Raw genomic sequence first — 26,526 nt, 5'->3', positions numbered from 1 at the left:
AAGGCTGGCTGAGGGGAGAGGAGCCAGACAGGGTAAAGTTGCACCAGGAGGCAGACTCGAGGATTTATTTCAAGATGTTGAATGGCCTCAGACTATTCAAACATTGACTGGGAGTGCAGGTGGAGTGGGGACATTTTGAAGACACAGGATGGGATCAAGCGGACTCATGGAAAGATGAGCCTTGACTATGGTGTGGAAGGATGGAGAATACCTCCAGACATAGGACTGGAGATTTGTTTAGGAGAAGCCCTTCTGAAGGTTTCCGTTTCTTTCATTTTTGTTGAATAGAATGCAAGATCATCATCAGAGAAAGCTGAAGGGCTGGAGTTTTGAGTCCAGTAGAAAGATTCAAAATAATTGTTGAGAAATGCGGAAGAATTTGCAAGGGACATAGAGTAGGGCTGCCAGACTGTCGAAGTTGGTGAGCCGAGAGGCAGGTGCTATTCTTCCGCTTTCTGTGTGAGGAAACTGGGGCTCAAAGAGGTGGAGTAACTGGCTTGAGGTTACAAAGTAAATCAACGAAGGAGCTGGGCCTGTGTGATCCTTTCCAGGCATTAGGCTAGATGCATTCCTTAGTCCAGGGGAATAATCTTCCTTTCTGGAAGGAAACTGATGTTGGAGCTAAAACCTCCATTCTCACCTCTTCCTTCATGCTTCTGACATCTCCTCTCTCCAATGTGTAGTCCAAGACGGTCTCAGAAATAGTCAGTAAGGGTCCATGGCATGTAACAGAAATTCTTTTAAATACGAAATACCCTTGAGAAGCATCAGTTCAGTATTTGCTTAAAAGCAAGCAGGAAGTGGACGGAGCCCTCAGCCCCATGACTGCTCCCGAGAATGGTATTTGCACAATGACCCTCAGCGCCAAGACCGCTCCCGAGAATGGTATTTGCACAATGAGAATGAAGTGAGCCTGCACAATGACAGGGCTGCATTTAGAAGCTGGAAGGTCATTTGCTCTCCACACTCAGCAGAGTTCATTCTCTTGGTGAGCTTTGTTTGAAAAGCCGAGGCTTTCTTAAGGCTGCGATCTCCCGGAATTTCTAAAGAGACCACGTGGGAAGTTCATCAAGCTGAAGCAATGGGTCCTTCGGGGAGGCTGAAAGCGGTGTTTTTGGGGTGCCCCCGTGCCCAGGACTAGACATATTTAAGAGACACATACCAAGAATCTTTACTTGGAAAAGCGGAAATAAGAGGAGGAACATCTGTAATACTTTCAACAATAAAGAAAAATTTAACAAAAAAAAAAAAAAAAGGAGAGAGAGGTGGCAGAGACTCTGATCTTTATGACCCTTTGATTATTCTATAATTAGAGCATAAATCCATCGCTGACCTAACAAAATACTACTCTATTTCCTCTTACCCCATATTTTATCTTTTATAGCCAATAAAACATAAAAACCTTAAAAAAGAATTCCTTCCAGTTTTGGGTACTGGGGGTATTCCAGAAATAATAATGAAGACACAAGAGACGATTACTGGGACAAGGTCTGAGCTCAGAGATGGAGAAATTCCTACAGATGTCCTATGTGGAAGGCAGGCTGAGGTCGTCTGCAGTGCCCGCCTCCCCCTGGGGCTCCTGCTGTCCGTTCCTTCGGTGGCAGGCGAGGGAGAAGGCACGATGTACCCGCGCGTGGACACACAGGCTCTGTGGTGCACACCAGCTGTAGCCTCCTAGGCCAGGTGGGCCCCTCTTCGAGATGGGAGGTCCCCCAGCAGTGTTTTTGAAATGGTGGAGCACAACCCTTGGCACATGGTGACATTATCTGAGTGAGTTTCAACTAGCACTTGGATACATGGGAGCTACCATCAGAGTAGAAAATCTAGGGTGCATTTCACACACGGAGGAAATGTATTCTCCTGGGAAACACGTCAGATGTACACACGAACGTATGTGTGGGCTTCGATGTAACAAGCAGCTCACTGCAGTGGTGGAGAAGAGTTTAAGTGTCTCCCAGTGCTATGGGGATCTCTGCAGCCGTGTTTATAGGCTGTTCTTCCAATTCCTGGGATGGACGGTCCTGCAGACGGTCTCTCCCGGGCTGTGCTAAGCTTTTCTAGCAGATCTGAACTGCTAAGCTTGACCAAGGGTACCAAGTCCACAGGAAAGAAGCGGGGATTTGAATACAGGTATCTTCTGGGAGCGGAGGAATACTGAGAGCAGAGGTTCCTTGGCAAATCCAGGGCCCGGCACCCAGGCTGCGCAAGGATCTGAACGCACAGCTTCTGCTGAGTCATGCATGTCAACTACTGTGAAATGTTCAATGGAATCACAATGAATAATGGTTAGGAAGTTTTAACATAAAGCATTTACAACAAACTTTTTCCTCTTTCGCATAATGTCTTCAGTCGATAAAAAAGTTCCCTCCATGTGTGGCTCATAAGTGCTAAGAGACAGTCTAAATTTCAATCTAGATAAACCAAAAACAAACACTCTTCATTTCTATGTAGTTACTCGATCTGTTCCTATGTGTGTTATCACCGCATAAAACAACAATTATTTAAAGTAATTATATTTTATTTAATTGAAATTTCCCACCTACAGTTTTAACTAGGAAAGATTTTTTTTTTTCCACTCCCTTTGAACCTGCCCCTGTTGGGGAACATGTAGAACTTGGTATCAAAAGGCCCCATCCAGGGGTGGGAACGGGGTATTTATTATTCCTCTGAAAATCTTATAAAATTGCTCAGCCTCCCCAAGAAAGAAAGTAAGTGTCATCAAGTATTATTGTTAAAATAAAACAGAAGAGGGGAAAGCAAAGAAAAAAAATACAGCGAAAGCATTAGTCACTGTCCACAGGTACATGTAGCACAGCACACACACAAATGTAAGTTAGTATATCAGATATAAAGATAGAGTAGCTTCTTTTTAATCTTGCAGAGAAACCAGCCACATGAGGATGAACATCGCTGATGCTGAAGCAGAATACAAATATAGTAGATAAGGAAAAAAAAAAAAAAAAAAAGCAGAAGAAACGCCCAGGAAATGCTTCAAGGCAAACAATATATTTATCATGTGACAAAAGAAGGTGTCTCATTCCGGTTGCATTGAGCTATAAAGAATTATGACATTTTGCAAAAAGTCAGATGATCCCAAATGCCAAGACATAGCTATGTGCACACAAACATATATAAACATAATAGATAGGCATATATAATATAAATATACATACATATGAATACATTTTTCCTGGGTGTTTATATCGGAAAAATGCAATACAGCATTCTGGGTGTTTATGTTGAAAAAATGAAATACAACCTTGTAAATTCCGTTTTTAACTCAGAGTCAACTGATTTGAACGTCTGCTAGTTCAAAATGTAAACTTTGGAAGGTTTTCAAAGGGCAAGCAGAGGAAGGGTCAATAAATTATGATCCTTTAATGTGTTTTGTATTTAAAAGCTTTTATAACAAAATTATTATAGCATTCCAACTCCACACAGTCATTGAGTGAAGAGCTTAATAAACCCCAGGAAATATGAGATGATACACTGAATCATAATCTATTTACCGACTAAAAATAAAACAAAGTGCACATTTGCAGGAGGGAAAGGTGGGAAGGCCTAGCTCTCTAATCGGAAGGCAGAAAACAGTATTATTCCTACAATATAAATGCAAATTTTCAATTCTTCAAGTAAATGAATAAAAACGACTCATTAAAATATGACATCTGCAATTTCAAAACCTTTTCTCTCTCCCATCGAAACTGGATGCAAGACGGGGGAAATGACCATTACGGAGGAGATGTTCAAAGCCACGCCCGGGAAGGACCGGCTCTTACCGCTGTCGCCGGCGGGCAGGGGCCCCGTGTGCGTGGGCACAGCGTCGGAGTTCACCTTCCCGTTCTCGAACGTGTCGTTTTCAGTCTGCTGCAGCTGCCAGTTGAGGCCAAACAGATGCATCGCTGGGGGTAAGAACACAAAGGATTCAGAGGCTGCTAAACACATGGTCAACATGTTTATACAGTCATGTGTAAAGTCGAAGGCCCAGGTCCTGAAATCCCACGGACAACTGGATAATCCCAATCAGGGCACAAGCAGCTCCTCGCGCGGGTGCAGTGAGGGAGCACCCAGTCCCCGGCAGCACTGGGATAATGAGTTGCTATTACTCCTGTAAGTGGTACCGGGAACCTCTCAGGGAGCAACAGGTACCCGCTCTGAATGTCCGAGTCCCCCCGTCCACCATCACTGAACCAAGTGCAGAAGGCTGGATAGCAGCAGTCGCCAAACTGACTTGACCACAGGCCACTCCGCCACGTGGGATACTTTCTTACAAAACCTATAGGTTCTCAAGACACATGATGCTGTTCATTGGATTAAGGTAAAAACTAAAAATTGGGCGCACAGATAGATTTGTTGGCATATGAAATGATCAAAATGGGATCCAGATGCATAAAATATAATATTTGAATATTCTGAATTTAAGAAGAATTTATTTAGAATTTATAACATAACTCAGCAATGATACAGATGAAGCAACATGGATATGTGTCAGGCAGTTTCATGGAGGATTTCTGATATAGGCATGGTAATCTTATACACTGATAAAAAATGTGTTTACTAACTTAAAATAGTTTGAAGAGATAACTAGAAGACTATATAGTTATAAATTTATAAATCAAATTTAAAAGGTTTACATACTATTTTTCTTACTTTATTTAAAGTATTTAGAAGAAAAATAACTGTTATACTAATTATTAACACTTACTGAACATTCATGTCCCAAAAAATATAGTTTAGGAATTAATCCCTAAGGAAAGCTAAATAGAGAAACCCAGTGATGGTCCTATTACAGAAAAGAGAAATTTTTGTTTTCATTCTTCAACATTATTTACTCACTACTGGGATTTACCAGAAAGGTGGAGAAAAATGCGTTAAAAAAAGCAACGTTAGACACAGCATGATGACCACCACCATCCAAAAGCCCTGATTAAGTACTCAGTATGTGCAGTGAAACAGTTACATTGCACAGTATAAAACTTCGGCTCTGCCCTCGATCTAGGCTCTAACTCGGGACAAAATGTAATACTGTTAAGCACTGGGTTTACGTAAGAAATGAGGCTGGTCAACCCTACCTTACATAACTGACGTGACCAGACCATGGTACCTCTCAGTAAATGGTCCCTCTGTCTGCAGTACTTCCCGTCCACTGTAAACTACGTCTCTCTCACGCGGATAGTAGGTGTCCACTTCTCGGGAAAGACTGATGTGACTGGATTAAGCACATTCCCATGACTGTTTTCCATTATGTTTGTATCTCACTTACTTTATACAGTGCCTGATACCTAGTAGGTCTTGATAAGTATCTGTCCAATGAATTCTATTTGCTGAGGTTTGAAAATCTAAGAACACACTGCTGTGGAGAAAAATATATAGTAACTTAAAGGAAAAGTTAATAAATACAAAACAAATACATAAATGGCTAAGACAATAGTACTATATTATTGATAATTATTTGCTTGCCTTAGGTATATGAAAAATAGTTGAGTGAAAGGCTACTGATACTATATATAATTGATTACATGTTTTATAAAAGATCCAACAGTTGGGGGACCTTCTATGACCAATGTCATGTTCTCTTGTTAACAATACCTGACACAGTAAGGAATTACCAAACACAGATGCAAACATAGCTACATCTATGTTTGCAACTCATGTTTACATTTATACTCCCTGCTTGAATTACAGTCTGCCAGAGATTCCTTTTAAACTCTGATTTTTCAAGGATTAAGATATAGGTTATGAAATTCTTAAATTTACAAATTGTCAACGTGTAAAGAGGTATAATAACTTTGCATGTCATTTTTGCATTAAATTATGTACTGTGTGAGTGGCAAAATGTCAAGAGCTTTCTAAACATTTATCACTTCATACATTTGTCAAGCGTCAGATATTTCAGCAATTTCTGAATAAAACAGTGGGAGCAACTTGTGCACAGAGAGACAGGCCCAACAGACAGTCCACAGAGCAACGTAAATATTCCCACAAGGCCAAAGTTCCCACCCAAAACGATGCGTCATCATAGTGTGCTTTTATGTAACAGAAAAAGTCTTCTTACTGATTTGCTCATGTTATTGGTTTTAACACACTTTGAAGAGGAGAGCTAATCCATGGGAAGCTATTTTATTTTTTGCCAGATGGGAACATCATTTTTTGCCAGATGGGAGCACACACACACATACACACACACACACACATAATTACAGAAAATATCAATAAAATGGGATTTAGATTCTACTTAAGACATCATATAATGAGACCAATAGCCAATACAATTATATCTTGTTTAATGCTGCACTGAAAACAGAGACTAACAAGTTGTTTGGTCTTAGATTATTATGTACTTTGAAAATATTGCTGTTTGCTATTTAGTGAAGCTCCTGACACTTATTACGTGTCATTTAAGATATTTACCCAAACACAGGGTGTTAGTGATTCACTCCAGAGTTAGTGAGGGAGCGAAAGAGGGGCAGAGACAGAGGGCTAGAGGCAGCAAACTCATAAAAGTCAAATGCTACAGAGATCACTCGGCACTGGGGGTAAAACGACGTGATGTCTTGGCGGACAGAGAGAATTCGTGAAATGAAACACAGCTGTTAATAAGGAAGGAGGAGCACAACCCTGCCATGCCTGAACCGGAGGGCAGATGTGGACCCACAGGCAGGCATGTGCCCCACTCAGGAGCCCTGGCCCCTGGCCGACACCCGCCCGAGCGGAGGGTGTGGGACGAGTGTCAGGCAGTGGCTGAAGGCCTGCTGACAGTGTGATCTCAATCGATGAGAAGCAGGAGCTCGGCCTGCTGAAAAGAGGCGACATGCCATCGGGTAGCTCTCCTAACAAGGAAGAGTCAAGAAGAAGTGGGATTTGGAGACAATTTTGAGGCTTGTGTAACAGGAACAAATCCAAGAAGCCAACACTGAAGATGCTGGTGTTACTCTAAAGCCAGGGAAATGGAAACAAACGCCTTGGAAATGGGTATTTCGAGACTGAAGGAGAGGGAGACACACCGAAAGTGCTCCGGCGCGGAAGCCGGGCAGGGTGGTGATGACAGCGACGTGTCCACGCTCCGTACTTGCCAAGTGTAGGCAAGAGGTTGCGGTTTGATGAAATAAACTCTACATTTGAAGAGTTGGTTTCTAACACCAGTTAGATGTTCTCGACGGCTTCTAGACAAAATTTCTAAATTGCCAGATACGTTCAAAGACTATTGTCCTTGTGCATCTTCACTGGGACAGTGAACAGACCTGGGGGACAAAGGTGGTGTTTTTGTGTGCCGCTCTGTGCCGGGTGCATTTGGAGAGGAGATGCCAGAGACTAATAAAGCTGCAAAAAGGAAAAACAAAAGCAGGTGGTTCTGTGCCCTCCTGAGCCCCTCACCCCCGGGGCAGGCTGCTTAGGTGGGGAGGTCAGTTCCAAGCCAGTAAGCGGTGGACCTTGACCTTGAACCCAGACCTTCTGAGAACCAAGGGCATACCAGTACTCCTCTCTGTTCCACGGGGTTCGGAGTGTGAAAACCCACCAGGAAGGAAGTGGAAAGGGGCTCCCGTGAGGGCCCCAGGCTGCAGAGACTCTTCTCTACGAGGTCTGGAGACCGAGGGCAGAGCCAGTAGGTGGGGGTGCAGTGGGCAAAGGTATACATAGGTAACGTGTGTATTCCAGGCACTGTTCTTCCATACAAGTACATCCCACTCTACTTATGTTGTCCCAAAAGAAATTTTTATAATAATAATAATGATAATAATAATAATAATATGATGATGATGATGAAGAAGCAGGCTACTGTGGTAAACCCCAAGAGTCTTAAAAGCAACGATTTAAAAATTACGTAGGTAAACACTATAATTGTGGATTTTAAACTTACAGAAATAGTACTTGTATAGATTTAATCTTTAAAAATATGTTTATAATATCACATTTTGTAGTTTTATATTGTTATTTCCACACATTTTTAGATGATTTTATTGGGGTGGGGCTGGACTCATATCCAAAATGTTATCCAAGGAAGAATGGAATTTGTGGATGCTAGCCACACGATCATATGTCTATTCAGTGTGTGTTTCACATTTTAAAATACTTGGGAGGTCTATTATCATCCAGTAATGCAGCATGTGGTAAGGATCATCGTCCTTGTGGTATGGGGATGAAACCCAGAGAGAGAGTCACAGTGAGTTACTCGATGTCTTTTAAAAAGTTTCTGTGTAAGAGGACTCGGGACCAGACCCCTCGCCCTCACCCAGGGTTTATCTACACTGTGCTGTTTTCCTACGAACCAGAACTGTGCTGGATTAAAACTCTGCATTCACATTGAGGATATTTTTAAAAATTTAACACAAATTGTTAATGTATCTCTTGATGGTAGCAAATATAATCAGAAGTTGTCCATTTGCTAAAATTGGCTTCTAAATACAAGATATTTACCAACTACAGATCGTTGTATTTTGTAAGATTATTTGTTAGTTGCTTGTTTGGAACTGAACTGTATGTTCTCTATAATAAAAATCTTAGAGAAACGGTGGTTAAGTCCCCACTGGTCTACAGAAGTCTGTCTACACGTCCGACAGAAATATGTACACACACAGCACCCAAAGGCAGCGGACAGCGATGTTCACAGAGGCGTCATTTGTAAAAGCCTCAGACTGGAAACAGCCCCGATGTTTGCCAGCAGTAAAGTGGACACGGATTTTATAGTGAAGTCATACAACGGACTTCTACGAATAAATCTCACAAACATAATATTGAGCCAGAGGACCCATTCACAAAAAACGAGAATACTGTGCAAGTCCACGTGTGTAAAGTTCAAAAGCAGGTACTCTCAGCTGGTAGGAACCAAAGCCACCAGCGCGGCTGGTTACCTGTAGGTAGAGGGAGCAGGTGACGCCTGGGAGAGTTCACAGGGCTTCTGTCGTGCTTAGTAATATTCTAGTTTTCTACCTGGAAGGTGGTTCCACTGGGTGTGTGCACTAATGATCGGTATACTTTTCTAAATGTGTATTACACTTAAATTAAAAACTGTATTTAACAGTAGTCCATCTGACACACAGTATGGCTCAAGAGTGTATGATTTTCCCTTCCCTAACCCCTTTCTGAGTTTCTCTGAAGGCTCCCCCAGAGCGGCAGGTGGGCAATGATGACAGCCTGTGACGCGGTCCTGAGATCAGTGGAACAGATACACTGAGTAAGGATGCCGCACGGAATGGCCAGTAACTCCATCAAGTAGGAGGAAGAGGGAAGGATGAGGAAAAGCTTCCTCCAGTGCAACTCTTGGGTGTCCGAAGGAAAGCAATATGGATCAACAACCTCGGGCACGGAGTTCATCACGGTCGGTTCGTGGCCTCCTCAGAGTGACCCTCCGTTTAAGAACATGAAGACCGTCTGGGTGAGGAGGTGGAGAAACCAGACCCTTGGGCACGGTGGGTGAGACTGTGAAATGGGAAACACTATGGCAGTCCCTTAAAGGGTTAAAACTAGACCGACTGTGTATCCAGAATCCCTCTCCTGGGTACATACTCAAAGAACTCTCTCCAAGAGCGATTTGCACACCCGTGTTCATGGCAGCACTGTTCACAATGTCAACAGTTAGAAGCAACCTGAGTGACCCCTGACGGAAGAATGGGTATTAAGTTGTGGTATATACGTACAACGGAATATCACATTGGTCCCCTTATCCATGGGGGATACACTGTATTACCCCCAGTGGATGCCTGAAACCGAGGATGGTACTGAACCCTCACGTGTACCGAGTTTTTTCATATACGTATATATAAACTACGATAACATTTAATTGATAAATTAGGCAGAGTAAAAGATTAACAACAAAAACTAGTCATAAAATAGAACAATTATAACCATATCCTATAATAAAAAGTATGTGAATGTGGTCTCTCAAAATACCTTACTCCACTGTACTCTCCCTTCTGGACTTTCCCTTCTTCCTACGTTCAGTGTGGAGGAGTCACTGCTGCCGTCTTGGCAACCGCAGATGAGTTTCATGTTTCTTTCCCTCCGAAGTCGAGAGCGGTCACCTCTTCGCCGAAAAGCAGCCCTTCCCGGCCTCTCTGGGCCCTCCTGAGCTCCTGCGTGCTGGGCCCTTGTAGGTAGAACGAGGGGGGCTGGGACACAAGCTCGGATGATGCGACAGTGGACCTGATCACCCACAAGGCTACCGAGGGACGAACGGGGGAGCGGGGATGCTGGACGAAGGGAGGAGTCAGGTCCGGGTGGGACCGAGCAGGACGGCACATTGCATCCATCACGTGACTCAGAACAGCACACACTTCACGGCCTTTGAATTGTTTGTTTCTGGAATTTTTCATTTAATGGTTTCAGACCACAGTGACCGTGGGTAACTGAAACCTCAGAAAGTGAAGCTGTGGATAGTGGGGGGTCACTGTATAATTCTTCCTCGTTTTCTCAGGGCAGGATAACATCCATTTCCAGCATAACTCCCAGTGAGCACTTTTAAATTAGTTGTAATAGCTGACATTTGCCTACAAAATTAATAAGCAAAAATTTTACACTATCACCCCAGTCAATGATAAAAAAAAAGTATAATGGCATCAATGGTAGGACTTACTCTCCTGAATGCTAAGCTGCCAATCACACTGCAACTCCTGAGCCAAACACTTCACGATGGATGACATCTGTTTAGGCTGCTTGTGGCATTCTTAGAGTGTAGCCAGTTAAAATGGGTTTAAAATGAAAATATTTCCTACGTATTTCAAAAGCATCCATCCTATAACCTTTTCTTCTTTCTTTTTCGGTCGGCTTTCCCAGTAAATGTTAAGGGAAACACCGCACTGACTGAAATCATTTCGAGAGGGTGCTAGGGAAGACCGACGTGAAATCCGGCCAGGTTTCCTCCAGGCTCCAAGGCCACGCAGCTGGGAGCATGACAGCCCACCCCCCTTTGCGTTCACGGCTGACGGAGACAGCGGACCCCGCGGTGTCCGTCACTTCGCCTCCACCGGGAAGAAAAGGGCAGGCCATTGTTTTTAACACGTAGATGTTGGTTTGATACCTGCAGGCGGCATGTGGAACACTTGAAACCAAAATGTGTGATTAAAGAAAATTATATAGCACCAAGGAGCAAATTCTGTGCCATTTTTACTCCATGTCGGGAGAAAAGGCGCCAACATTTCATCGTGTCTCTGGGGACCATGCCATTGGAGTTGTTATCACAGCTACTATTATTTCTACTGGCGTGCCGGAGTTCTCGGTCCTGCCAGACAGATGGGAGGGAGGGTGCGACAGCTGCTGAGAGGGGCCAGCAATCTGCCAGAACCGTGGCGTGAACACAGAAGCAAGCGTCCCCGCCGCCATGGGGACCCTGGACGCAGCTCATGCCACCAGAACCCCGAGGAGTGCACTCCGGTTCTGGCAACTCAGAGCGTGGCTCTTAGCATGAATGCCATTATTGGCTAAATGCTGTTTAATATTACACGATCCAAGCATTCTCACAAAGACGAAAAAGATGAGATAATATGAGAACCAAATCTGGGAAGAGAAACTGACTAAAAAAATGTCACCCAGAAAACGCCTGCAATTCCGCTTTGTTTCACCTTCAAAGTCTTGAGAGTTCACCTCCGCCACTTTGGGCCTCAGTTTCCCATTCCTGCAGTTCACCTCGCCTTCACTACGCTTCCCCAGTACACCCTTTCTGAGAAAGAGTCACTAAGAACATGTTCTCTGAAGCTGCAAGAAAAAGGAAATGAGAACCAAAGAGGAAGTGAGAGGGAGACAGAGACAGAAATACTGATGAGAGAGAACATCGACTGGCCGCCTCCTGCATGCACCCCCGTGAGGATCGGGTGCACAACCTGGGCATGTGCCCTGACCGGGAATCGAACCGGCGACCTCTTGGTGCAGGGGTCGACGCTCAACTGAGCCACACCGGCCAGGCAAGAGCATAATTTTTTTTTTTTTTTTATCCTCACCCGAGGACACTTTTCCATTTTTTGTACAGATAGAGTGGGAGGGAGAGAGAAGAAGAGAGAGAGAGAAACATCGATGTGAAAGGGACACATCGAGTGGCTGCCACCCGCACGACCAACCAGGGCCGGGGACAAACTGCAACCAAGGTACGTGCCCTTAGCGGGAACCGAACCCGGGTCTCTCCAGACCGCAGGCCGATGCTCTAACCGCTGAGCCAAACCGGCCAGGCAAGAGCATGGTTTTTAACAGAGATTGTCTGGGGCGTCTTATGGAGCCTTTTGGACTGAAAGAGACCTGGGTCCCAGTCTCAGTTCTGGCCCTACCCAGGTGTGGCAGCTGGGCAGGTGGCTGGGCCTCTCTGAGGCTTAGATTTCTCATCTGCATAAACATCTGAAGAGTCCGCATTAGATGACCTCTGAGGTCTCTTCCAGGTTTATATTCTGGTAAGTCAATGTATTTTAAAGTACAACTATTTAGGCTAAATCTCTGCGCCTAGGGGGAAAAAACGCACCTGGCATCAATAAGATAGCGACATATCAGATTACAAATGCTGTTCCTTCATTTTTATTTTAAAATAAAATATAACTACATGAAGTCAAACTATCACTGCGTGCACTCACCCTGGGTATCCTGGGGTTTGAAAGCAAAATTTCTTTATGTTTTAGTTTCATGAATATATAAATATACATAATGCACACGTGCAATGATTAGATTTTACAAAATATATAAAAACGCTTTTAAATATAGGGCAACAATTGGATCTGATACATGGCTCCAGAACGCAACCACGCTTCCAACGTAAAATGAAAGCATCCCAGGTAAACAGTGCAGTCTGGAGCTTGGACCCCTGCTGGTCTACAGTGTCATTAGAAATACATAGTTTTCCATAAATTAGCTTTTGTTTTGGATTTCCTGCTGTGTGCACATACACGTTGACGGAATGTGTTAGGCAACATTTTGGCATGCTACTCCATTTCTTATTTCTTATTAACTTTAAGACTAATATACGATCAACAGCTCAGACCTTGCCGATCCACAGATACATATTCTAAAATCAATATTTCTTTTTACAGCTTTTGTATTAATATATACTCTAGTTGTCATTAAAAAAGGGAATTATCCCAACAATAATACATTTTAATATTCAAAGGAACTAACACCTAATCAGCAAGTTCCCCTGAGTAGTATAAGATAACATATTAAAATCATAAGTTTCATGAGCTAATGTTTTTTTTTTTAGGGGGGGTGGGGGGGAGTAAGGAGGTAAAAAATGGTTGCTAATATTTTCTATTTCTATGCTGTGCAAATTTTCCCTCCTATCCTTCTTGGCATTTTGTGACTAATGGGAAAGCAGAATCATCTTGGCTATCACACTATCCTGATGAGACTAAATAGTGATTTAGCCATTAGTTGGTTTCTGCCAGAATATCCAAATCCTATTTTTTTAAAAAATAATAATATTTCGCCCTGGCCAGTTTGGCTCAGTGGTTAGAGCGTCGGCCTGCGGTCCGGAGAGACCCGGGTTCGGTTCCCGCTAAGGGCACGTACTTCGGTTGCAGTTTGTCCCTGGCCCTGGTTGGTCGTGCGGGTGGCAGCCACTCGATGTGTCCCTTCACGTCGATGTTTCTCTCTCTCTCTCCCTTCCTCTCTCTCTCCTCCCACTCTATCTGTACAAAAAATGGAAAAATATCCTCAGGTAAGGATTAAAAAAAAAAAAAAAATAATAATAATAATATTTCAAAAAGATACTTCCAACTTTGGCTGCATGATTCTGTCCTCCCCGTGTGGAGCCAGGGAGCAGGTCTCAGGGTGCTGCCCCTGGCAGAAGCCCGTGGGAACAGCCGTGTCCCGTCCCCCAGGGAATTGTCAGGGCTTCTCAACCCGACGGTTTCCTACCGCTGCACTCGCTTTCTCGTCTCCAGCTTCTGTGCCCCGAATGGAAGAAGCACTCAGTCTCCACTCTCATGGGAAGAACGGTGCTCTCCATCACGATCAGCTGCCCAAAGGGGCCGCCATCGGTAAGCTGGAAACCTTCGGGGTAATGGTCATCCACAGTAAAGAACACGGTAAGAAGGCGTACTTTAAAAACGTTCAAAACCCGAAATGAAATGATTTACAGGGTTTACGGACTCTTCCCTACTTGCCAAAATACCGATGTGCTGCTACCGTGAAATGTATGTGACGGGGTTCATCAGGGCCTGTGATTAGCCCCGTTGCCGTGGAAACCCCACGGGTCACGCGGTCATCAGAGGCCGGCTGGACGGACTCATCCTCCCCCTGGATCTCTCTCCTCCCCGACAGCTCCAGAGCTACTTCCTACTTTTACGCAACAAATGTGTATGTGTGTTTATGCCCTACTTACACATAAGCTTTTTTCTTGGCCTGTTCTGACTTTGTATAAAAGGAGAGTAGACCTGAAAATCAGAATTCCTTGAAAACTGAAGGCACGCCCGCACACTGGTCTGATTGCGACTTTAAATAAAGCAGTGACCTTTCGGGGATCCGGGCACACCGTGTTCCTGTCGCTTGCTGACCCCTCCTTCATCCCAAAGGCTGTCTGCGTCTACCTTAGCAAGCGTGTTTCACAGCAGAAGCAGTGGGAGGTATGTCCGGCCACCACCTCCGGGACCCAGCAGGGGATGTAGGGAGCAGCTCACAGGGTCTCCCCCGATCGCCTCAACTCACCAGGCCGGGTAGGAACAGGCTGTGGGAAGCCGGTGCTCCAGCACCCCCACCCCCCCTTAATCTGGGCTCATTCGGAGAGGAGTTTCCCTTAGTTTCAAACTTAACTATTATTCATAGATATTGATGGGACACTTGTGGAAATTTACTTCAATGCAAAATTCAGAGGAAGGTGTGGCCTCCGACCCTCAGGAGACCTGCTCACACTGTCACCTGGCTTCTGTGTGGGGTGGTTTCAGTCTCCTTTTCCCAACACAAGGCCACCTTTCCCACGTCCCACAAAGGGCCCCTCTAATGTGCTTCTTCCTGAGGCCACAGAGGCTTCTGTGAGGAGGTGAAAGCCCCTACAAATATCTTTACTCTAAAAATAGAAAATGATGGTCAAATCTGATATTATTTGAAGTGATTGAATAGTATGGTTAGTTTTTATGTACAAATTCTATGTAATTCTCATCGGCTCACTAACTACATCACACAGCTTGGTAAAACTACAAGTGTAGTTAATGAAAGATTAAGGATCTAGAATAAAATGAAAAGAACTACAGCAATTTCTGTCCCCTCAAGCAGTGATTTCTATACTTAAAAAAAAAAAAAGTGCTTATCACCTTCATAAGTGGAAATATTCTATGGTATTATATTATGAATATTTTTATGTTTATATATTTAATTAATTTTTTTCCTTGAGATAAACAATTAAAAATTCAAATATATTTATTTTAAAAGAGAATTTTATAGCATTGCACTAAAGGAAAACTCATTATCTCCTGATATAAATAGAAGGCAACAATAAGAATAAAGGGAATGAACTGTAAACAATGTTATTAAAATCTACATAGAAATCACGAGCAAAATTATTCTTTGTGAAAGAAATGTTAAAGACAGGTGTCATGATGTGTTACCGTCGACTGAGACCTTCTTCATGACATAACTAGATACAACAGAACTACGATTCAAAAGGGAATACGTTTCTCATTTTCTCACTCAGTCTTCTTCTCCCGCGTGGGCCCCCTTCAAATTGTTAAATCTTAGGAGAAGCAATGCCCTGTGATATAGTGGGAGAAGTTCTAGACTCAAAGTAAGGACACCTGGGTTATGGTCCCTATTTTACTACTTACTGGCTTGATCACCCACTGGTCAAGTCGCTCATTCTCTGGGCCTGAGATACTTCTTTCTCAAAACCGTGGGTGATAACAGTTGATCTAGTAGGTTGTTATAAGGAATCATAGCAGCTAAAATAAATTGAGCACTAGCATTTTATCAGGCACATTAATTACTAGTGTTAAATATCCCCAAGAGCCGTGTAATTACTGATCCTATTTACACCGAGGAGGAGACTTGGCTTTATGGAGGTTAAGTACCTGCTCCAGATGGCACAGGTAGTAAGTGACAGAGGAGGAACACAACTCCCGTCTGACTGCTTTGAGGGCCTGGACTTAGAAACGGTATTCTAAAAATAGAGTGTAATGCACCATAAAAACTGAACATTGTATTTCCCATATGAGATTGTGAGATCACTGTGGTCTTACTCATCTCTGTGAATTCAGTGTTTAGGAGAGACAGCCAATACTTGCAGAGTTAATGAAATTAAATAGACTGTGATATAGGAAATAATTAAAAGGAAATGCCTATGAAAAACAAATAAAAATCTGCAGGATGCAAAACGACTGGTACCATTTTTTTTCTTCGAACAAAGAACCCCACAGCCTGGACTGGGATGCAGCAGTCTCCGAGGGAGCCATGGGTACCCTTCCCCTGGACTGGGATGCAGCGGTCTCCGAGGGGGCCATGGGTACCCTTCCCCTGGACTGGGATGCAGGGGTCTCCGAGGGGGCCGTGGGTACCCTTCCCCTGGACTGGGATGCAGGGGTCTCCGAGGGGGCCGTGGGTACCCTTCCCCTGGACTGGGATGCAGGGGTCTCCGAGGGGGGCGTGGGTACCCTTCTATCGCCCTGGGGAATGGAGGCTGATATGCAGACGGCCTCCTCTGCTTTGGGGCACAGGTGGCATACAGAAAGTGACAGAGGGGAGAAGGAGCTCACCAGTGGGGGAGGGGACAGAAAGGCTCAGCCTGTGGCCAGCGTATTGGGAAAGAAAGACAAGGCCGGGTCAGGGCCAGTGGACCGCAGGCTGGGCTCACGCTGGAGGAGCCTCCAGGACAGGCTGGTAGCTGCGTCTCTGGAAACCGAGATACGTCACCAGCGACGACATCTAACAGGCGGAGAAAAGATCGGAAGCTCTTATCTTTAAAAAATGATTTTTAGAAAACATCCCAGTACTATACAGAAGTGGGCCTAGCTAAGAAATGTAACGGTTCTTTCCTTCACGGCATCATGTATGTTTAAAACGCACAATGGGTCTTAAAGCAACATTTCTTTCTTTCTACCATTAGGCCCAACTCTGTAACGGCCACTGGACATGCCGATCCCTTTACTGATCAAATGCAAAGCAACATGGCTTTATCTCCCAACAACTTCTGCAATATAGAAAACACTTAGGTTTTTAAAGCGTCTTCAAAATAGATCACTAGGGTACTCATACATGTTTGGAAAAAACCCAGAGATATCATTACTTTGAATAGTTTTGAAACTATTTTCTGGGTATACTTTAAAACTAAGACTCTTAAAGCATGTATGTATATTACCTAAAATCAAGGGAAAGGAACAAACAGGAGCCAACGATAAATTCTCACGGTAATTTTAAATCTAGTTAGCCCAAATTTCCAAAGTAACATTTCTTTGCACTTCTAGATGGTAACTACTCTAACTCAACCAAGCAAACCAATGGATATCAGAAGATTTTCTTCCTCACACACCTACACTTTAGTTGTATTATATCACAATATATTGGCTTCAATATTCCAAAAAATTGAATTTTCAGGCCACTTTTAGGTTTATGTGTTAACACTTAAAATGTGTTCCTATGTCAGCATTTGTCCAAACACACGATCCTAATTATTATTCAGGGTAAGCAGGAACACCTCTCTCGAATGCGCCTCTGTCTTTGGTCCAGTCTCCCCAAGTTCTCCTCTTCAGAGTCATTATGATTAGAATTAAGTGCCCAGTGTTTGCGTCTCGGAGACACAGTGTCTCAGAGGACAGGGAGTGTGTTCTCTCTCTCACTGCTGAGTCTGTCATAGTGTATCAATAAATAAATGTTATCACTTCATACACAAATTTTCAATGAAGGATGGATGGATGGGTAAATGGTCACCTCCTTTTCTGGTGTTATACTGATAACGTAACACTAAACTACTGAGGAGAAACCGTGGAATCTCATTTTTTTTTAATCCTCACCCGAGGACATTTTTCCATTTTTGTTCAGATAGAGTGGGAGGGAAAGAGAGGAAGAGAGAGAGAGAGAGAGAGTGAGAGAGAAACATTGACATAAGAGGGACACATTGAGTGGCTGCCTCCTGCACTACCCCAACCAGGGCCAGGGATGAATCATAGCCGAGGTACGTGCCCTTGACCAGAATCGAACCCGAGACTCATTGGTCCGCGGGCCGACGCTCTCACCACTGAGTAAACCTGCCAGGGCATTGTGGAATCTCATTTTTAAGGAAGAAGCACAAGGTGTGGAGACATTTGAAGACTAGAGACATTCGAAGATTCTGTAGGAACAATAAATAAACAGGAAGAGTATATGCATCTGAGTTTTATTTTATCTCATACTCTGGGATAAGACCTTTGTTTGGATGTAGATTCAATGGAATTTAAAGGTTTCATGCTGAATTAATTCCTAAAATTCCTAGCAGTCTATAGTTTTGTTTTTTTATCCTCACCTGAGGATATTTTTTGCTTTTATCTTCAGATAGAGTGGGAGGGGAGAGAGGGGAAGAGAGAGAGAAACATCAATGTGAGAGAGATACATTGACTGGCTGCCACCCACACAACCCCAACCAAAGCTGGGGACAAACTGCAACCCAGATACATGCACTTAGGGGGAACCGAACCCAGGACTATCCGGTCCGCGGGCCAATGCTCTAATCGCTGAGCCAAACCAGCCAAAGCGATATAGTCTTGTTTTTTTTAATCTTAGAGATGCCAGTTACTTTTCCCTTCCTCCTCTTTATGTAGATAACTCTCTCAAAACACACTGCTCTCAGTACCACCAATGTAAAAGCAAATGACATATGCAACGCCAGTGAAATATTTACGCAATGTAACACCGGAATGGTAAGTATGGCACCGCGCGTGCCGCTTGTCATTAGTCGGGAAATGTTGCTACATTCTGCAAAAATGATAGCCTCAAACAGAGAAAACAGCGCTGTATTTCACACACACGATATTTATGTCTGACACAAACTGAAGTTCAGCTGACGTGAAAGGTATTTCTTATTGTTGCTGTCCTTGAATGCTTTTCAAGTCAGGGAGATCCTTATATTTGAATGCTACAACAGTCTGTCTATAGAATTTCTCATCTATTATTTATTCCGCTGACCTCACATCAAGCGAACAGTAAAATAAATAATCTTGGGGAAGCAGAAGAGGAGCACATGTCTTACATTTGTATCATTTCTTAAATTTGGTCGTGATTTTTTTTTATGTGCAGTAATAAACAAGTATTAGGAGAGGCTCAAAGCTACACATTCTTCAGTTGTCCTAATAAAAAACAACAAAATTGATAAAGTCAAAAGAAAACTGCGCAATATATAGCTTTTTCCGACTTCAGGTTCAATTCAGAAGACACCAGTGTGATTATACAGAGTTGGCTACGGAATGAACTGAATTTTAAGTAATCTCTCAGTCTTTTTCAGGTGTCTCTATGATATGCTAGAAAGAGAAAACTAGTATTTTCTACAAATTATTAGAGCTCATATTGAAAGTCAGGACAGAGTGTACACGTGACAAGATAGCAAGCATGTCCGTGGGTGCTAGAGGGTGTGTGTTTATATACATATATGCACATTTCATCCACACCACGTGCCTCTTTAATAGGGAAAAAATAAAAGCATCTAGAATGGGTTTTAGATCTCCTCTTTGAATTTGCAGAATTAGAGTGCTGGGTAGTATGCTTTATCATATTACCATTTCCCTCCTCTCCTAGAGGCAAACTGTTTTATTCTGAGTCTTCATTCACCATCGCATCAGGTTTAAATACGTCTTTAATTTCAGGTATCCAAGGATCAAATAAAATATTGATTTAAAATTTTTAGTTTACAATTTTCAATCCTCTAAAATGCAGGCAGCATATTTTTTCCTTCAAAGTGATGAAACCACATTAGTATTAAAATGCTACCGCCGCATCGCAGACAAAACGCGTTTTCTGGATGTAATGCGAGCAGGAGCTAAGGGACGTGGCTGTAGTGAGAAATGGTAGGTAATTCATGGCTCAGTTGTGTTCTATAACCTAATAAAACAGCACTTTTATTACAAAGACATGTCCAAGAAGAAAAAAGAATGTCACAACACATTTTATCTTGCCATATATATTTAAAAGGTTGATTTTTCATGAAGCGTGAAGGGTTGGCGTAGTTTTTTTCCCTGACCCTGAGCTGCATATAGATAGCTAGTACCGTAATCAATTTCAAGGTACACAGAGAGGTAAAGATGTTCATAAAATGCAAATAGACAAAGAAGTAGGGCACATAACTGCCACCGAATCCTCTCTGCGATGAACCTGGACCGACAGGTTATGTTTTGCTAGATCTGGGGACTGCTCATGTTGTTAAACAGCCTTTTTAGCAGACACATGACAACATCTATTTTAGGAATCAGTTGGTAGCAGCTGTTCAGAGGAAATAAATAACCACATATGTATTTTTTTCAAGGAAACAGAATATTGAAAATGCAAGTGCTTCTGTGGGGAGCAGCCTATGTCAGGAGTTCATCAGAGGGACAACGCTGAGTTGTGCCACGTCATTGGGAAAGGAGTCAACAAACCAGTCCCTTAATCATTCAGATTTTTGTGGGTGAAAGAAAGAAACAAACAGACAAAAAATGGAAGGTTTAGAAGGCACTGGGAAGTGACTGTTAAAGAATACAGGGTTTCTGCTTTGGGGGTGATGGAAATGTTCTAAAATTGATTGTAGCACTGCATGAATAAACTAAACACTATCGAATTGTACACTTTAAATGGGTGAGCTGTAGGGTTTGAGAATTATATCTCAGTAAAGCTATTATAAAGATTGTCATGCGAATTAGTGGTTGGGGATAAACTAAGCCCAAGAGAAAAGATGCTAGCATAATATAATTTGATAAGATTTTTTTGTTTTCTCTCATTTTCCTTAAATTTAAAGACCATGTGCAATGCTTTCGGTGCTACTTCAGGTGGGAAATTACTTGAATTTTCAAGTTCCCCCGGCAGTATCCAGGAAGGTTAATGAGGGAAATGTCCATAATGGCATTACTGGAAGTCTGACTTGACTTTGTTGCAGTTTTTAACTGGTGTTCACTTAATAATTAAAACATTGGTTTTGATTTTATTTACTGTTTCAGCAATGTTCATGCTTTATGGGAAGATTTCTCCCTCCCTCTGTGCGTTAAAGAACTATAATCAAGCCTCCTCCCCATCCCATAACCATGAGCAGAAGGAGAAGCAGTAGTAACCAGCAGACTAGCTGTTTCCAATCCATTCTCTGGTGAACAACTGCTGTCTACCGCCTATCTTTACAGTCTTCTAATCATTAGAACAGAACAAAGAAGACGGATGAGAAAGTTAGGGCCCAGAAAAAGGAAGGACAGGCGTTTTTTTCATAGGTCTTATCACTAACGATGAGCATCAAACGTCGCATGTGTCTAGGAATCAGTGGACGCTCACTTGGAGAAGACACACCCATGTAACGGTCAGTGCGCTAGGGAAGGGCTTGAACTGGGAGCGGAGCAATCTAAAGACAATCACAACCGGGCTCGGTTGGAACGAGGTTTGCCTCCCAGTGTGGACATTTGATTTTTAAGAGCCAGGAGAAGCTAACCCACGGCATATTTGTTTTATTATTTATCAGCTATAGTGTCTCAATCCTGCTCACTCCTCTATCCCAACAGGGCCTCGTGATTTCCCGTGAGTTTTCGAACAGGTTGTCTGTACTCGTCCTGTCCAAATGGTAGCTACTAGCCACACGTGTCCATATGAGTTTAAATTAATGAACAATAATAAAAATTTTTTTATTAAAATTTTTTTTATCTTTATTGATTTTAGAGAGAGAGGAAGGGAGAGGGAGAGAGAGAGAAACATCGATGAGAGAGAACATCCACGGGCTGCCTCCTGCACGCCCCCCACTGGGGATCGGGCCCACAACCTGGGCATGTGCCCTGGCCGGGAATCGAACTGGTGACCTCTTGGTGCGGGGTCGGTGCTCAACCACTGAGCCACATGGGCTGGGCTGAACAATAATTAAATTTAAACTTAGTCCCTTAGTTACGCTAAGCCACGTTTTTGGTACTCAAGAGCACTCGTGTCCAGTGGCAACTGAACGGGACAGTGCAGGGACAGGTCCTTTCCACCCCCAATGCAGCGTTTGGCAGTGTGGGCTCAGAGCTGGGCCCTCCAGGGTCTCGGACCCGCAGCCTCTCCCGAGGACCCACCCGAACGCAGACCCGCGTCTCACTTCCGCTCTGCCCGCTCAGAACCTGCAATCTGACAAGGTCTCCAGCCGGGTCCTCGGCACACCGAGCTCGAGAAGTACAAGTCCTCGCTCCAGAATGCCACTGAGGCAACGCTTTAAAACATAACTGCTTGAAGTTTTTAGTTTCTTCTCTATTTTTTTTTTATCCTCACCCGAGGACACCTTTTCATTTTTGTTCAGATAAAGCGGGAGAGAGAGAAACATCGACATGAAAGTAACCAAGGGGAGAATATCCCCAACAGAAAAATGGGGGGAAATCAGGCTATTCACACATGCAAGAAGAAGTGCAATTGGTGAGTAAGTATCTGAAAAGATATTTAGCACTACTAGTAATAATTAGTTGATAATAAGTAGCACCGGAACTGTGTGAACTGGGGGGGATTTGGCCATGGTTTGCAGTATTTCAAACATGCCTATCCTTCGGCACTGCACATTTCTTTCAAATAATTGATTCTGATAAAAAATATAATAGCCCTGGCCGGTTTGGCTCAGCGGTTAGAGCATCAGCCTGCGGTCCCGAGAGACCCGGGTTCGGTTCCCGCTAAGGGCATGTACCTCGGTTGCAGTTTGTCCCCGGCCCTGGTTGGTCGTGCGGGTGGCAGCCACTCGATGTGTCCCTTTCACGTCGATGTTTCTCTCTCTCTCTCTCTTCCTCTCTCCCCCTCCCACTCTACCTGAACAAAAAAATGGAAAAATGTTCTCAGGTGAGAATAAAAGAAAAAATATGATAAACTCAACCAGCAGTTCTCAACCTGTGGGTCGCAACCCCTTTGGGGGTCGAGCAACCCTTTCACAGGGGTTGCCTAAGACATAACAGTAGCAAAATTACAGTTATGAAGTAGTAACGAAAATAATTCTATGGTTGGGGGTCACCACAACACGAGGAGCTGTATTAAAGGGTTGCGGCATTAGGAAGGTTGAGAACCACTGAACCCACATGCATGTATATACACACACTTGCATGAAAAAAACCAGTCACTGCATATTTGGGAACTGGTAATTCAAAACAGCTACTAAATAAAATTATAGACATCCATGATCAGTGAGAGAGTCTGGTACAAATGCGTTAAAAATATGTATTCTAGATGTACATATGCATGAAAAAATATCGGAAGGGTATACACCAAAATGTTAACAGTGGCTACCTATGCAGCAAGTTAATAGTAACCTATGGGAATTAATTTTCACTTTCTTTTTCATCTTTTCTTTATTCTCTAAAAATTTTATAGGAATAGAAAAAATGAACAACAAAGCCCGTCCCCTCCCCCATTCCCTCTATTTCAGAAGTTATGCACCTTGACTATCCTGAGATAACTTTACCTTAGAGAAGAGACATGTTAACACTACATCCTCATAACTTCTCGTGACCTCACTGGAAGGTGAGGAGGACAATTCTGGGATAGAAATAATTCCTCAAGCCTTTTTTTTTTTTATCCTTACCTGAGGACATTTTTCCATTTTTTGTTCAGATAGAGTGGGAGGGAGAGAGAGGAACAGAGAGAGAGAGAGAAACATCGATGTGAAAGGGACACATCGAGTGGCTGCCACTCCACGACCAACCAGGGCCGGGGACAAACTGCAACTGAGATACATGCCCTTAGCGGGAACCGAACCCGGGTCTCTCTGGACCACAGGCTGATGCTCTAACCGCTGAGTCAAACTGGCCAGGGCGTTCCTCAAGCTTTTTATTTGACATATTTCTTAAGGCTCTGACTTTACATGGACAGTCAGTGTGAGAGACTGAGGCATTCTAAGGGAACGGGAAAAAAGTTTATGACTGCGCTTTGTTGAAAGTTGTGAGGTCAATCGGATGACGACATTGGTTTCCCCACTGATTCTGGGGTTTATCTGACCGATCTCACGGGATGGGCAAAGGCCCTTTCCTTCCTCTCTGCTTCACATGCACACTTGGTAAGAATGGACAACCCCTGAGAAAAGGCAATACCTTCAGTCTGAAGAGACTGATGATGCCAACTGACGAAAAAATTATTTTTGTGAGTTATACAAACAACAAAAATCATTGCATTAATGTGTCAGACGTTGAAGCATAAAAAGACCAGTGAAAAATTTAAGTATATTAATTAAAGTAATAAAAAGTATGAGGTAATTCCTTGATGATAGAAGTAATTTTTGCCAGGTCACCCTTGAAGTGCATTGCCTCAATTTCTACCACAAAAACTAGATCGTAAGAAATGTTGAGCCCTGGCTGGTGTGGCTCAGCGGTTAGAGCATCAGCCTGCGGTCCCGAGAGACCCGGGTTCAGTTCCCGTTAAGGGCATGTACCTTGGTTGCAGTTTGTCCCCAGCCCTGGTTGGTCGTGCGGGTGGCAGCCACTCGATGTGTCCCTTTCACGTCGATGTTTCTCTCCCCCCCCCCCCCCAAAAAAGAAATGTTGAACAAATATCTGTACATGAATAGATTAACTATATAATTTGTATGTTTCCTTGTGGGGAAAGATAAAGTCAAAGGAATAATTTTTGAGAGTGGACTAGTAGGAATAAAGGATGATGCCAACTACTAAACCATAAAAATGGGCAACTGCAAAAAGAAACATTTGAGCTTTTACTTAGACATCTAATACGCAATTATATTCACTAAAGGATCCTTGAAAAAGACTACATGTCTCACAAATAATAGTGATCAAATCTCACGTTAAAATGTTATTTTTCCTGCTAGTCACACATATAAATAAGGTTGAATGGTGTCAGAGCTGATACTCAAAATATTTAACACCTGGTAGGACCCAGGCCTTGACAATCAAAAGGGATGTCTGACGACGTCGACCACAGGGATGCTGAATTCCTGTCCGCACAGCATTTATCTGTCTGGCTTAATTTCCTCCATCCCATTTATGACTGATGTATTTCAGGACCGTTTAAAATTCTTCAGCAGTACAATGCCGACAAACGGAAATAATTTGCACAGCTAACTAGAAGAGATCCTCCTAATAGATGGATATTTTCCAGCCGAATACTAGGAATCTGTCCCTAAAGAGTGACTTTGGTTGTTGCGATTGTTCTCATTGACCTCGAGGGTTATGAAATAGCACAGCACTGTTTCATTGGTGTGGATCTCAGCCAAGGGACAACCCTTTCGGTACCTGGTTTGACCCGCTTCATAAGGAGAGTTACCTTAGACTGAAAACGGACACAAAGGTGTCACCTGGCTTTCACCCACGTGGGCAGGGGTTCTGTGAGCTGTTGCGTGAAGCACTGTGATGCGGCTAAGGAGCCGGTGCCCAGGGTCAGGGGGAGAGAGCACCCTGATTCACGAGTGATGTCGCCCGGGTCAAAGACCTGGAGCAGCAGTGTGTAACATGCCACAGAGCCGCGTCCCTGACGCAAACATCCCGAAGGTGCAATCACACTCCATATTTTTCTCTTACATGTTGTGACGCAACATGGTTATTTCAGTTTCCAAAGTGCATCATTTATAAAGAAGAAGTATTGTAGCTAATGACAGAAAGTGGTCCACTCTACAAGCACGTACTGTTCTAGATACAGCCCTGTGATCCTCTTACTCGGCAGAAATTCGGGTACAGAATTTCACGGGGCAGCACAAATCGCTGCAACCCTGAAAACGCATCACTGACTGCTGCTCTCGCTGCAACGCCGCACAGCCTGGGACTCGTGTCAGTGGACACCATGGCCACGTGGCGGGCCTTTCCCGACACCTAGAAGCCAATCAAAATCTGATGTGGTCCTTTCTGACATTTAAAAAAGCAACGCCCAATAGTCGGAGTGCACATGCAGGTTATAAAACAGGGAAAAGTAACAGTTACAACTTCTATTAGCAGCTTCCGTCCGTTGGTTACTATGAAGTGAAAGTGGCGATCAATCCTGTTAGGAGAGTTGGAAAGTCCACATATTTAAGGGAGCGGGACGGGAAATCCCTTCCTTGTTTCCTGGATGCCAGTTCTCGGGGGAGTGTTCCTGAGGGTGGGATGACGGTCTGAGTGCGGGATGACGGCCCGAGCGACATTCAGAGAGCCGAGCCAGCCCGAGACCTGCGACATCACCAGAAGCAGGGTCCCCGCTGCCCGCGCGCCGCAGGGACTCCTGCCCGGTGGCCTCCTTTCCTGCACGTGCGTGAATTATTCTGTGCACCCGGAATGGCACGGGTCACCCATGTTTTCACGAGGGTAAGTCAGACACGAATGGCCACGCTAGTCTGTGTCCAAGAACGCAGCTCGCTCTTTATGCGAAGGCAGCTGTGCTATTTACCGGGATTTGTTGAAAATTCCTTAAACTACCCTGTAATTATAACGCAGTCTTACCAACCCCATTCCCATAAAACATAACCTCGGAACACACTCGGTGAGCAAATAAACAGATACAACAAGCAAAACAACA

General features: G+C 43.6%; 1 protein-coding gene across 1 annotated transcript in view; it reads right to left on the bottom strand.

Annotated features, from left to right (window-relative positions):
* Positions 1-26,526, bottom strand: part of TENM3 (teneurin transmembrane protein 3) — a 427,193-nt gene that overhangs the window by 126,768 nt on the left and 273,899 nt on the right. The window contains exon 5 of the mRNA XM_036250066.1: positions 3,780-3,902. Within this exon, the coding sequence (XP_036105959.1) occupies positions 3,780-3,902 (123 nt within the window). The remainder of the gene's footprint in view (positions 1-3,779; positions 3,903-26,526) is intronic.

The sequence above is a fragment of the Molossus molossus genome, unplaced genomic scaffold (assembly GCF_014108415.1).
Source record: "Molossus molossus isolate mMolMol1 unplaced genomic scaffold, mMolMol1.p scaffold_m16_p_9, whole genome shotgun sequence".
NCBI lineage: Eukaryota > Metazoa > Chordata > Mammalia > Chiroptera > Molossidae > Molossus > Molossus molossus.
Note: the sequence above shows the minus strand (reverse complement) of the source record. Positions and strands in the feature narration are given on the sequence as shown.